The sequence below is a fragment of the Seriola aureovittata genome, chromosome 17 (assembly GCF_021018895.1).
Source record: "Seriola aureovittata isolate HTS-2021-v1 ecotype China chromosome 17, ASM2101889v1, whole genome shotgun sequence".
Lineage (NCBI taxonomy): Eukaryota > Metazoa > Chordata > Actinopteri > Carangiformes > Carangidae > Seriola > Seriola aureovittata.
Genome location: NC_079380.1, coordinates 267,057 through 281,872, shown reverse-complemented (window position 1 = coordinate 281,872; position 14,816 = coordinate 267,057). Strand labels below are relative to the sequence as shown.

Sequence of the window (14,816 nt, the reverse complement as noted above, 5' to 3'; positions counted from 1 at the left end):
AACATAGCTAACATGTTTAAATGATCGTTCATCTAGAGTGGTGTTTGTGTCCATGACAGTCTTAATTGCCTCTGTTTTAGGTCCATAGAACCACATATACACACACACGTACCTTGGAAAGAGCCAAGACTGCCCCTGGTGCATCTCCATGAGCAGGCTTCAGAGGCGCTGAAACACCTTCACCCCAAGTGGGGGGGACAAGGTGATTGTGTGTGTATCAAAATGACGTGAGTGAAAAAAGGCTATATGTAGAGGGGAAGAAAGGAGTAGATGAAGAGTGATGGAATGGATGGAGAAAGCAAACCTCTAATGGGTTTGTGGCTACTTGAGGAGAAAGATTCAGTGAGAATGTGTAAGTATGTGTTGATCTCTGTGTGGTGCATTGAAGCCTGTACATTCATGTTCAGTGTAAAAGCTATATTTTCATGTCTGCTACCAAGCTGTGGCACTACTGCTTCTCCTTAAGGAGTAATTGCTCACCTCAGCTTACACAGCCTCTCGTGGCACACAATTTGAATAGTTGAACTTCTCTATTAGTATCTGAATATAAAAAGTTATCACAGAAATAAGTTGACTGTGTCTTTCTAGAAGTCAGTGCCAACTGTGTCAATGCGTCATTTAACATTGACAAAGTGCCTTTATGATGTTTTTAATGGCACCCAGAGAATGACTTTGGGAGTGTCCTCTCTATGGCCTGTAATTCTGCCATGTGGTATGTATGGCCAGACACGACTATGAAAGGTTTCCTCAGGTCAATACATTCCCTGAGATAGTTCTTCAAATGTCATGTTTGTCATGAATAAATAAAGACACGCTGACCACAGTGTGTGTGTGTGACCTAATACATAAGCACAGTTTTGCCTGTTAGTGTAAGTATGTATTTATGTGAAATTTGTGATGAAACCCTTTTAGCTGTTACAGTTGTGGTTGGCTGTGAAGCAGATATTTACTTCCCTGTTGCTCACAGCTCACTTTAGCTATATTTGGTTTAAGACATCCAAGTTTAGGAAGAGAGTATGTTGCAGTCCTCTCCTCTCAGTCGTCAAGATTTGACCATTTTAGCTTTTATAGATATTAGTCGTATGACGATATGTTGGCAAGGTTCCGTATATTGAGTGATTTTGGTGTCTGTAGGGCTTGTGCCCTGTCTCTTTGCATTTACATTCTAATCTCAAATACACAACTCTACATAATGAACAGTGATGATAAAAGTATGTTCAAACTCATAAAGCCTGTGCATATTCTCATTTGTCCAGGTCATAGTATCCTAAAGGAGTTTTAAATCGAAAAAACAACTGGACTTGATTATTTGTCTGGGAAGACGTTTCACCTCTCATCCAAGAGGCTTCATCAGTTCATGTACGCATCTGACAGGACCAGTCCCAGCCTGGTCAGATGCGTACATGAACTGAAATGTCTTCCCAGACAAATAATCAAGTCCAGTTGTTTTTTTTCGATTTAAAACTCCTTTAGGTCAAACTCATAAACTATGTTCAAAGTCACGCAAGTAAAAGTAGCAATATCTCGCTCATTCTTCAGCAGAATGGCCCCTCTCAGTCATTAGATATTATATTATTTGATTAGTATTACTTATGGATCACTGTATAGACTGTATATTAACGGTGCAACTGGTGGAGGTGAAGCTACTTTTGACTGCTTTACATACTGTTGGATATTTAAATGACAGCACATCATGTTTTATAAACCCATTACATGTTTCATAATAAAACCTGAGTCTGAGTAACTGGTTACTTAATCTGTCAGATAAATGTAGTTGTAGTAGCAAAAAGTTCAAGGAAGGAAAAGGTTTTTATCAAAAGAAGCTCAGGAGGTAGAGTAAAAGGTCAGTGGTTCGATCCCCGGCTCCTCCAGTCCCATGTCAAAGTGTCCTTGGGCAATATACTGAACCCCAAATTGTCCCGATGTATCATCAATGGGTCAGTACTAGTGCTGTATGAATGTGTGCATGAATGGTTGAATGTGGCTTCCATTGTAAAGCACTTTGAGTGGTTTATAACACTAGAAAAGTGCTATATACAGTACATATATATAAGTTAATATCAAATACAATGGTGACCAAACCACCACAGCTGCATGTGAGTGGACATGGTCCTGCCTTTTTTGGCTTGAATATAATATTTTCAGTTAATTCTGCTTTTGTCACTCATATTATCAAACAAATACACAATTCATATTATCACAAACTGATTGCCACACAGTGAAAGTGGGGCTTCTGGGATCCTGGGATTTTGGTAATTGAGTCTTGGAAAAGACAATCTCCACCTCATCATACAGACTTTAGCCAGTCAGGTATTATGATGACAGTGCCAAAACATCTCACCCTGTTACTTTCAACAAACTGATTTAATTTCCAAAAGGATTTCAAGCCTAAAGTGAAATTGCCATCTGTACACTATTTCAGGACTTCAGCACCACTATCAGACAACAAACAATTGCCAGCAAAACAAGGGCTCCCAAATTAAAATTGTGTTCTGAGGTTGATTCAGCACTTCTTCATCTTCAGCTATGCTTCTATTTCAGTGTCACCACTTAGTGCCAGTGACCCAAATTAGCCACTGGAGAGCATCTCAAGGGAACAAACAGCAGATGTAAAGCATTTCATTTTTCATAGGACAGCTCTGTTAGCTGAAACCTACACCCCATATCAGCTCTATCAGCAGTGGATAGGTCAGTGGCTCAGCACACTGACACGATCCGTGCACTGAGAACATTCATCCAGGATCCTCCAACACCTAAATGGAATTGAACAGATTAAAGATCCATATAAATACCTCAGTCAGAATAAACAGGACCAAACAGATATCTCAATCGGTTGCAGGAGAGTTTAAACCTTTTCATAAACTAATCAAACAAATTGTACCATGTAAACAATTTAGCCTGATCAAGTTCTGGCTCTGGCTCTTTCTGCACATGCCCTCCATCTTGACGTAAATACGTCAGGGTGTACGTTTTGCCACGCATGATGTTCACCACTTTTGCACATGTCACACAGCTGGTACAAGCTGATAACTGTGTGCTCAACAGGAGGTTTAATTCCAACACATCCAGCCTGGATGTGACAGAAATAACATTATTCTTCTGTTGTTGGTGGCGGGTCCATTCTGTTGGAGCATCGAGCACCTGCTCAGGCATGATAAATAAAAGTGTGTGAACAAGTCTGTATCCAGGTATGTGACTGATGTAGTCTTTGTGTTGTTATTTGTTAACAGGAACCTTAAGCAGAGCATATGATAAGCTGATATGGCCACAAGGATATTGCTAGGCACACATAACAGCTGCTGAGCTGAGAGCAACTTTTCTTCAGATTTTCATGCAAACTACAAACACTTTCAAACAAATTCACAAGAGGGAGAATCCTGATTGATATAATTTAGGTTTATTTTGGTCTTGAAAGAGAGATGATGATGAAGGAAACAAAATAATAATTCAATAAGTTTTAAGAAAAGACTGACCTTATCATCTGTTTATCTTTACCTGACCAACAACCTCTTGTAATAATGACTAACTCTGTCTACGCATTTTTATGCAGCCACAAAAACTCATATGGAGGAGGCTGGGCTGGGTAATTGTGTGTATGCAGGGTCTGCCTGCTTCTCACATCCTGTTGCCTTTTCCTTCTTTTAACCATCACCATGATCTTTCCATAATCTTACTTACATAGTGTTAGTTGCCTGAACTTAACAAGTAATTAACTGAGAAGCTGCAAGAACAACGTTCTTTGTTGTTTAGGTATTTGAGCTGGTTGTAAAAGATAGTTTTTCTCAGTGAGTGTTCTTGTCTATTTGCAATGCTCCACCAGCCTATTAATCCTAGTATCATTCATATGACACGAATCCGCCACACTTGATTTACATCCACTACTAACATTAAGTGCCAATGCAGGAAGTAGTGTGCTGTTTATATACCCAAGGAGAAAGTAAGGGTGTGTTGAGGTTCATGTGAGAAACCGAAGTTTGCCACTGATGTCATCAGTTTTTAACTGTAATCAAGATATTTTCCCCTAACTTTAACCAAGTGTTTTAGTGGTCTAACCCTGGCTATACCTTAACCATAGCATGTAAAGATCAGTCTTTTCACACACATTTCCTACTTTATTGGTTCTCAGATCTTTAGGTATGTGTCCAAGCTTGACATGCTCAGGCATTATCAACAACACAAAGTTTTCTTTGTATGATTCAAATTTAATCTTCCAAAACAACACAAAACTGTTCTTTTTTCCCAGAGTATAACATATGCAGAAAACTTTGGCTGCATGCCTCAGAAATAAAGACTGCATGCAGCATGGGACAAGAAAGACTCAGTGGATTGGCTCTACTCTCAACAGAGGACAGCAGAGCAAGGAATTTTGGACTTCCTGTGTGATTGGTGATGAATGATGAAGTCTATAAATGCAAGCGATTGTGTGATCAGATGTCATCATCCATTCATTCTGTGTGGGCTTATAATGAGTTGCTGCACTTATCTTGATGGCTATCAGTTCTATGTTTATTGACATACTTTATAAACTACCTTTGTGTTGATTTGTTAGTGTAGGATGGCTGAAGCTATTTTGGATGTTTAATAGTAGAAGAAATGATTTAGTGGTGGTTTAAGTACAGGGTGTTAGATTAGCATTAGTAAATTTGGTGCTGAAGCCTGCCTGATCAAACACAGGCTGAAACACCAAACCACAGACCCGTGCTGATCACAGGCTTGCAGGAGGGGGGGTTGCATGGTGAGTCTGTCCATGATGACAGAGCAGTTGTCTGCTTTTCAGCAACTGTGCACTTGTGTTTTGAGGGAGGGTTTGGTTGTTTTGACATTAACAATATTAAAAGATGAATAATAATAATAATAATAATTACAGACTTTTCCTTTGAAGAGACCTAAACTTGCTGTTAAAGATACAGTGAACATTTGGGGAAATTGTTTCAAGAAGCTTTCTTGCTGCAATCTGAGCAGCTCCTTTGGTAAAACTGAGAAGGTGAGGGTGTTTAAATGTATTCAGTATGGTAGAGGGAGATCAGCTGCATTTCTCACCTCCCTCACACAGACACACACACACACTGCACAGCACGTCACAGCAGATCGTTCTGCAGTAATCTGCTGCATGTGTGAGTGTACTGTATATATCGAGGCTAGGGGCTTACTGCAGAGGCTGTTTTCTATGCTCACTTAGCTGCTTTTGCGTGTGTCTCTGCATTTGTGTATGTATGTGTGTGTGTGTGTGTGTGTGTGTGTGTGTGTGCAGGCGTAGTGTATGTGTTTGTTGACTGTTATTGACCCACTGCGAGGCAAGAGGACAGTGGAGATCACTCAGAGGTTAAATGCTTTATTTCTTGACATGTCATCAAATATAGTATGGGCTCCCTCTTTCTCTCTCTGTGTGCTCTCCTTTTATATTCACCCTTCTCTCTCTCTTTCTCTCTCTCTCCTGCAATGGGGAGCACATCGAGAAAGAAAGCTCTGTCGCAGCATTATCCACAGAGGGGGAAGGGGGACCCTGGTGGATATAATGCCTATAGCGCAACAAAACCACCAGAGAGGGAGGGGGAGAGACAGCCGTGCTAAAGATTTTAAAAACAGGATGACATTGAAAAATGTCAGGAGAGAATAAGATAGGAAAAGAGATTTTGAGAGACTTTGAAAACAGCTAAAGTATGTGTGATGAAATATTATCATGTGGTTGTCCCTGTTTTGCTGCAGAGGTATTGAAATCCTGCAGTGACATTATGATCTAGTGTCGTGCTCAATAGTAAAGGTTGGAAGCAATGCCTGCTCTATAAATAACACTGGCTAAGTCATTGCTTTTGGGTGAATTGGTTAATAGATGGGCCCAGTTTCCACCCACTGACCACCTGTCTCACCTTGGCTCTTAAAGGAATAGTTCAGCATTTTGGTTAATAGACCCTTTTTTCACGATTAACATGAAAGTATGAATCTCATGTCTGTGTGTTAGGCACAGAGCTGGTTAGCCTTGCCTAACATCAAGAAGCAGGAATACACCCCCACAGGCCCTCATTATTCATCATATGTCAAATGTGTTCATTTCAATTTATTTAAAGTAGATGTTATTCAACACTATTGATTATATAAAAATGGTCATTGTTACAATTTTTTTCATCACATCACCTTCACAATCCATAAAATCTATTTGGCAAAGTTTGCATTTGTACCACGACCACTCATAGTGGCAGAAGCTGGACAATTCAACCATTCATACCTTGCTACCTACTTTATCCATTACGTTCAGCTACATCGTAAAAACTCAGTACACCTCAAAACCACTGTGTTATTTTGTGTAGAGTAAACAGGTCTCAGGCTGGGCATGTCACAATAACTGTGATATTTTAAAATGAAACACTGACATTTTATTAATACTACACATATTATAATATAGTGATGGCAGATGTTAGGCCTTGTGGATCTTTTGTTTATCAGTTCATCCTGTTGCCTTTTCACTACCCATTACCCAAGAGTAGTCTTCATGCCCTCTCTCCATCTCCCTACACTCGTATTTGTACTGTATATTTTTCAACATTTTTTCAAATTAGCTGAGCTACTCCATAATCTTCTAAGTTTATTGGCTTAATATAGAGGAAACGAATTATTGTATCATGTAAAAGGTAAAACAGAGGGAAAAGAGAATAAGTATACAACAAAAATAATAAGAAGAATTATTATTGATATTAATAATAATAATAATAATAACAACAACAACAACAGTGGGAGGTGGGGGTGATTTGGGTCTTGTGGGATTGCAATTTATGAAGCAAACTCTAAGGGGGGAGGAGGAAGGGGAGCACCAGGGGCAGGCCCAAGGGAAGGCATTGGGGGGCAGGATGGCAGAGTCTACCCCAGAAATATAAATTTAATATTTATCCATCATCATTTATACATATTATTGTGAGTTACTGATCCAAAAAGGACTTTAGTGTCCCCCTGGACTACCCCCAGACCCTTTAGAGGGAGCTGGTCCATTGTTAGATGTGTTTGCTTATTTTATTCTGTTATTTTGTTCTCCATTCATCTCCATTTACCTTTTATCCATTTTGATTGTGTGTTTTTCCCCTTTATCCCAGAGTGAGGGGATCATCCCAAGTCAGCCCAATGCAAATTAAAATGTAATGTAATAATTAAATGTAATTTTATAATAAAATTATTTATCAAGGAGAAAGACGGGAAATAACAAGAATAATAAGAATAACATTTATTACTGTACCAGTGATCAGTGTTAACACCTCGTGTACAATAAACTGATCTTTTTAGTTCAATTAGTGTCTTCATGGGCAGTCTACGTCTACCTGAGTCATTCTACACCTTCTTTGAAGCTGCTTTAACTGATATTTTGGCAACTTGGGGGCAGTGCAACAAGCTGCAAACATAACATTTACATATTTTCACAAAAAGTTGTAATATAAAACAGCTGCATCTTTGCACATCCTGTGGAGCAAAATTATCATCATTTGGAGTCGTGTTTGTGTCCATTTTCTTTTAGCTCTGTTTTGCTCTCCAACAACTCTGGAGACAAATAGGCCTATGTGTCTCTGTGGCTGTAAACCCGGTTCATGCGAACAGAGTCGTAGGTTTTAAAACCAAAACAATAAGCTAAAAAGAGAAGCTTAAGTGCTAAGGGAAATGGCAGAGTTGATTGTTGACACCTTTAAATTTACAGATATTAATTTAATCCATTGTTAATTTAAAACTATTGATCAGTGCAGCTTTAAGTAAACAACCTTGTGTGTTATGTCCACCACTGCATCACCTTTAAATGCTGACACCCATAAATCTCTTTGACATTCACTGAAAAGAATAGCATGGATTTTAACTGTTTGTACTTGTGCTTCTCCACGTGTCTAGCTTTGTGGAATTTTTCTTTGATCCAATTACCTCATTTACCTATAAATATAGGCGGTCAGTATTAACGTAGGTATGTCCTAAAAGGACTAAAACATGGCAGCTGTTATACGCTGGGATGTTGATGTTACCCGCAGAACCTCGATTGTTATACTCCAGCTTACATTACAGTGTAATATTGATGAATTCAAATAACACATGTGCAATGAAGCCTCTAAAAATGAGGTCAAAATGATTATAACAGTGCCACAATGGACTTGTGTGTAGCAGTACAGTAAGCGTGTGTAAGTGCATAGGTGTGTATGTGCGTGTTTGCCATTGTGTTGGTTCTTGTGTTTCTCTCCTTGAGGGACTGGGAATTGCCATTACACCCCACTGCGTGAAGGGAAGGAGAGAGACAAAGAGGGAGAGAAAAGGGAGGAATGTGTGTGTGGGATGGTTTTGCTTACAAAGGAATACCATTCAGCTGAGACACTCGCCTGAATGAGGCGAGCTGAGACGTACAATCCAATCGATAAATGGATAGGAGCATCCCAGCCGAGCTCAGCAGAAAAAAGAGGGGCAAGCAGGAACAAAAACCAAGGGGTGCAAAAAGTGACCCCCATCCTGTTCTCCTTCTTCTACCACTTATTACTCTGAATTCATTCCCCGATTCTACCCCCCTAAGTAAAAACACCACCCATCCTGTCACACACACACACATACACCCCTCCTCTCTGTGTCTCTATCCCTCCTTCTCTGCCGCAGACTAGAGCGCAGTCAGCTACTACAGGGACTGCAGTGTTACGCTATAGCACAAGCAGAGAGTTTGGAGGTGGAGGGGGGTGGGGGTGGGGGGATGGGTAGCGATAATAAGCAATCCAGCACTTAGCTCTGAAATCGTGGTAATAAAGCAGCACGAGCTGTCAGTGGTGATGACGGAAAAAAGGAAAGGGGGGTGAGTGCACAGACTGTAGAGACAGAAAGGACAAGAGGAAAAAAGAAAGATGGAAAGCAATGGAAAACATGCTCCCTTTGCAAAGACATTACATATACTTGATGCTTGAATTAAATGCGTGATCCAGTAGCTGAGACACTGACAGGGACGATCTTGTCCAAACTGAAAGAGAGCCTGACCCCAGCCCACCTGAGAACTGCTGCTGCACTGGCTGTCCCCTTCCACCCCTTCCAACCTATCTTTATGTCACTGCATTGGCACCAAAACAATTGACTGCAACATTTTCAAAGTCACCTCAGCTGTCACACTGATGCTGCAGCAACCCCCCCACACCCTGACACCACCTTGATGTTCAATGTATATTTTTTTACTGTCACCCCACCCCCCACCCCCCACCCCCCTTTGGTTCTTCCATCACTTACTTCTCTGCCATTTAATTTTCTGACCTGTCCAGTTTTATGCATGAAAAAATTGCACAAGGCGAGATCTGCTGAACAGCCATCCTTATAGGTTCAACTCACCTGCAGCAAAGCAGGGCATCCAAAACACCACAGATAAACTTGCTATTTATTTATTCACTATCATTTGGTAAACTGTATATCAGAGGTCCTTGTGAAGAGCAGACATGTCTCGCCTAAGAGACCCACTAGAAACTACCAGTATCCCTAGTTGCACATTTGTGACTCCACCTGTGCATAACAAGTACTTGTGCTAAGATACATCCAAGTCCTTTAGCTTGCTATGAACATCTGCAAGTCAGTTATGGTTCTTCACTCTTGTTCCTTTTTCCTGCAGACTTTGCTCATGGCTTCAGGATTCTCAACCAGCATTAAATTAGTGCAAAATACATACAAGAATCAACAGAATATCACAAAATCTGCTGCTGAGGGGCCTGTAGGCTGCATGAAGATGCTCCACTTCAAATGCTCCACAGGGCATCTGATACACAGTATCTCTGTATTACCTGGCTCACAAGACCTATTTCAATTGTATTTTTCAATTTTGCATCTCAGGGCTGGCCAACCCTATCACTAAGCTGTCAAGAACTTATATACTGGTTAATTATGCAAAACCCTGGAATATGTAAATATTAAAATGATCTTTTCTATTATATCTATACATGGCAACTACAGTATGCTAATAGAGAAAGATCATGGTTACACTAAGATTCAGATTCTTTCACAGCACACAAACTACAGTCCCCTGCATTAAAGTCAGACATGCTACACACACAACCCCACTCTTACTTTGCCACTTGCTAAATAAAGGGCAAGCTACTTCCTGCAATACCTTGGCACTGTGAGGTGCAGAATTGTCCTATACGGACATAATGTCCACGGATACTGGGCTGGAACATTCTTCTCCTCTGTATTTAGAGTTTTACATTTACATGGTTACAATCCCACCTTACCTACAGAAATTGGATCAACCATCAGCTTGCTCGACTTAGCTCCACATGATTTCTGTTGTGCACCTGTCAACTCCACTGAGAATTTTGCAATTTATAGTTACCCATAATACCGTTCTCTACACATATACACCTCAGACAAACTAATCATAGATCTATTCACACACTTGCTGGAGTCTATTTTCTTCTGATGTATGCATGCAGCCATTCTGATTTTGTACTGGACTGTAAGTGCTTTCACAATGCAGCCAAACTGTTCAAGCGTGACCCTGATGCAGGACTCCTGCTGCCTTTAACTTGCTGCTTTCACTATGCTTCCAGTGTAGACAAGGTCCAGGGTTGGTGCCAGGATTGTCTAAAAGGTGCAGACTGTCCATGTGTGCTGTCTGCTTGGCTACACATTTTTAGCCTCTGTAGCTATTAGCTGGAAGGACCCTTTTCTGGGCAGCAGAGATCTTCAAATGGCCATCTCTTTAATATTTGTATGTAGTACATGCATTAGTTCATTAGTTTTCATCTCCATTGCAGACCTGCCTCTGGACAGGGGGACAATCAACCAAGTTTGAAATGCGCATCCACAAGTCACATTGTTGAGATTTTGGAGTTGTGTGTGTAAGCTCCTCTGCATTACCCATAAAATATCTCCACATAGGTTTACAGGGACATTTGCATGCATCTCTGGAAAGGAACAACTGAAGTTTCAGATGGTGAAATTACAGGGATTTGTATGGTTATACAGAGGAAGAAACATCACATCATATATATGATTTTAGTGATCTCATTATATCTGCATACATTTGTGCATTTGCCTGTGTATATTCATTTCTCCCTAAAGTACTTGTGTACACATCTGACTATATGTGCTTGTGTGTCATCTCAGTTTGTTTGTGTGTGTGTGTGTGTGTGTGTGTGTCTTCATCCTTTAAGACACAAAGAGTGACTGAGTCAATATACTGTCTCTGTCCATATAGCAGCGTCCACAGAAAATACACCTCAACACACAATGATCCAGGTCAGCACTGGCCTCTGGTTTTGCAAATGGCCACAGATTTTTAGAGACAATTAAGCAGAGCAAGGCAGTGGGAGATGCGGGTGAGAGGTTGAGGACTGACCATGCAGGGACAGGGAAGGAAAAAAAATAGTTTACATGTAAAATGAGAGAAATGGAGCAAGAGGGGAAAAGAATAAGGATAAAGATAGAAAATTTAAGGAGGAAGGTGGGTAAGCAGAGGGAGACTGAATCACTGACTGGAAATATAAGGAGGAAATTGAAATCCTGGTGACCGTATTCATTCTTTGAGCAACGGCGATTAATACACAAAATAATGAATTCTTCCTATATAAAGAAAAGAAAATAATAGCGGTAATTATGTATATTATGAGGTTTTTGTTTTTTGTTGTTGTAAAGAAGCACAGATGATTTCCAACCAGGCACATATATGGTATTTGTAACTCTATAGCCAGAGAGAACACTGCACATTTCTGCCTGGCTTCAATGATGAACATTTTTCAATGTCTAATTCCAAAGTTTAAACAATTCTCGCTCTCTACAATATCTGTGCCTGGAAACTACAGTGTGGTTAAGATTAAGATAGTTCACGTTTATACTATTTAAAGAAAGAACTTAAAGAGGAACTTTTTTTGCACTGAATAAATACATGAGTACATAGATTCTTGTTAGTATTATATTAATACAGTTGATTTTTCTAGCATAAACTATTGGCTGCTCCAAAAATATGTGAGAAATGAGAGAAATTACCAAGACTCTATTCCCTTCACTGAACCCCCAACTATGAAGGGTGAAGTGGATGGAGTGGCCTTTTACAGATGGAATATAATCACAGTTGTCAGGGAAGGTAATACCATAATATTTTTCATTGTGAAAATTTAAAATGAACGTCTCCATCATTAGCAGACTGGACCAGGAGGTCCCAGGCCTCCTGGACCAAGAGGTCCTCCACCTCATATGATCCTAAGAGTGGTCACTATCCATGCTATCTTTTATGTATTAATTTACTATTAGCAGTAGTACTAAATCAAGATTAAATTTAATTTGCCAGTATTGGTTTCATGTCAGCATCCTTCACATATAGCAGACGCTTGCAACACTGGCGTGGACACACACACACATTGATCAACTGACTGTCAACTGTTTGTTGTGTGTAGGTGCCACGCTGTGATGAAACAGAGGGGAGATTGAAAGGCAAACATATAGAACACATCACTTAGTTTGGTATCTTAGTTGCTGCTGCTGTTCATTGCTGTAGTAAGACCTTTGAGCCCAACAGGTAAGTGAAGGGACAGTCAACAAGTGAGAGAGAGAGAGAGCTAAAGAGAAAGAGAGAACTATAAACTATAAACAGTTGTATCTATGTGCTGCCCCCTGCTGATTCTCGCATGGGGCGCACATTTAACATAGCCATAAAATGTATATGTCATCCTACTGTGGCCAAGTTCACTCTGAGAAAGACTGAGAGAGGTAATGAGTTGGGTTCGCAATTTCATAGGAACAATCTGTCACAATCATATCTATAGATATGATCGCCCAGCCCTATTATGTCTGGCATTTGTTTGTAATTTGTGACGTGCAGACGTCTCATGTAAATGTAATCTTAGGGGTACTAGGCTCTGGAAAGACAAAACCTTTGCACTTAGTGTTTTAGCTTAATTAGATCTGGACATTCCTCAAAACAACCTTTCCTCATGTTGCAGACGAGATACTGCTACATGCTCTTTGAGCTGAAAGAACGGTGCCCTCTTCTTTTTTCAGCAATAAAGAATTCTGTGCTGCATATGTGCCATAAAGTAGTGTAGAATATTTCAAACCAAATTCAAAGCAGTGGCACACTGGACACAGTATAGAATCTATCAATAACATTTAGATTCGCTAATCTGAAACTAAAATCTAAGAGTGAGGTTGCTGCTGCTGCTGCTGCTGCTGCTGCTACCGGATTTTATTCATGTTTCATCTGTTGTATATTTGATAAGAAAGAAACTGGATGAATTGATGCAGGACCATGTGCTACCCTTTGGAATTTCATGTTCACTGAACTGGTAATTAAGTATCACCTTTGAGTCAATATGGACTGATCCAGGAGAACTGGACCCCAAATTTGGGTAATTTAGGGTTAAAATGAATCATTATTTTGCTGGAGAAATCATTTGGAACACACATGGAGACAGACGCAGAAACAGAGGGGGAGAAGGACGAACTGATGCACACTGACAAATTGACGTAGAGGCAAAATCTTCACAGGACGACATCAGTGCGAGAGATTTAAGGGGGGGGGGGGAGAGACCGCGGAGAGGAACAACGTGATGAGAAATGCATTTGCATGTGGGCTATTTTTGTCCACTTCTTGAAATAACTGCAGTGGCGACCTTCCACTTACCCAGAGCAGTTTAAGGAATAACTTTACGCGCAACTATGCGCAGTGGCCAAAACAGTGCCCAACGTGGCTGTGCTAGCTGGTGGATAACAGAAAAGTAAAGACAAAGCTAAAGACAGAAATATTTAGACATTTAGCTTGTGGAATAGAAATGACTAGACACCTGTCTGGCAACTCACCCGAGCGTATTTGGAGGAGTAAGGGTCCTCGAACAGCGCCCACATCTTAGGCTGCCACACCTCCCACCACGTCGCTCTGCGGCCGTCTTCCTGCATGCACAGGCGCTTCAGGTCGCCGTCCGCCCCGCCGGTGAGCGCCGGATCATCCTCGGGTGCGTCCGGCTCGGGGGTCTCGAAGCTGTCCAGGGCTTCCTCGGCGTCGCGGTGCTGCCGGTAGTTCATCCAGCAGCATGCCTCCACGTCCGTCTCATCGATGCCCCAGAAGGCGAGCTCCTCCTCGAAGAGCGGCCCACATACATCATTGGGGCAGTGGAGCTTACCGGTGCGGTAGTAGTTGAGGATGAAGGCGAAGGTGGCCGGATGGCGGTCAAAAAAGAATTCGTCGGACTTCGGGTCGTAGTCGAAGTTGCTGTAGGCGTCGGGTTCAGTCAGCCAAGACAAGCGTGTCCCCGGCAGTGTTTTTAGGGTGCTCCGGTAGGTCTCGTGTCGGATCCCGCCGCAGTTGATCACGATCTTCTCGCTATCTGACGCCGAGCAAGTCATGGCTGCGCTGGAGCATGCTTTGGTCGGTGCGCCCGACTGCTGCTACTGATGCGGCTACTGCACTTCTCCATTCACTACCGGTCCCCGCTTTGTACTGTTACACCGTCCCGGTAAGGAGTCACAGGACCAACTGAGAGGAGGAGAGGAGAGGAAGGAGGGGTCTGCTTCTGTGTGTGTGCGTGTGTGTGTGTGTGTGTGTGTGTGTGTGTGTGTGTGTGTGTGTGTGTGTGTGTGTGTGTGTGTGTGTGTGTGTGTGTGTTGGGGGGGGGGGGTTCTGAAAGTGTGCCTATGTCATAGAGAGAGAGAATATGTGGGATGCGGATTTTATGAATCAATAGATTTGCCCACTAAATGACTGACTGCCTGATTGACTGACGGACTGAATCCACATTAGGCTACTGAATCCTGACGTTATTAAGCTGAAAAACTGCCATTTCTGCTGAGCAGATCCTCTCTGCTACTTTTGATTTTGCTGCATCCTCAACTGCAAAGAAATAAGATTT

At 41.4% G+C, this 14,816-nt stretch overlaps 1 protein-coding gene across 5 annotated transcripts in view; it reads right to left on the bottom strand.

Moving 5' to 3' along the window:
* Nucleotides 1-14,481, bottom strand: part of LOC130184885 (potassium voltage-gated channel subfamily C member 1-like) — a 94,272-nt gene extending 79,791 nt beyond the window's left edge. For all 5 annotated transcript variants that reach the window (XR_008830069.1, XR_008830070.1, XR_008830068.1 and 2 more), the window contains exon 1: nt 13,771-14,481. Coding sequence is in view for 2 of the 5 variants with exons in the window: in XM_056400985.1 (XP_056256960.1) it covers nt 13,771-14,313 (543 nt within the window). In the remaining 3 variants the exon portion in view is untranslated. The remainder of the gene's footprint in view (nt 1-13,770) is intronic.
* Between the last annotated feature and the right edge of the window lie 335 nt (nt 14,482-14,816).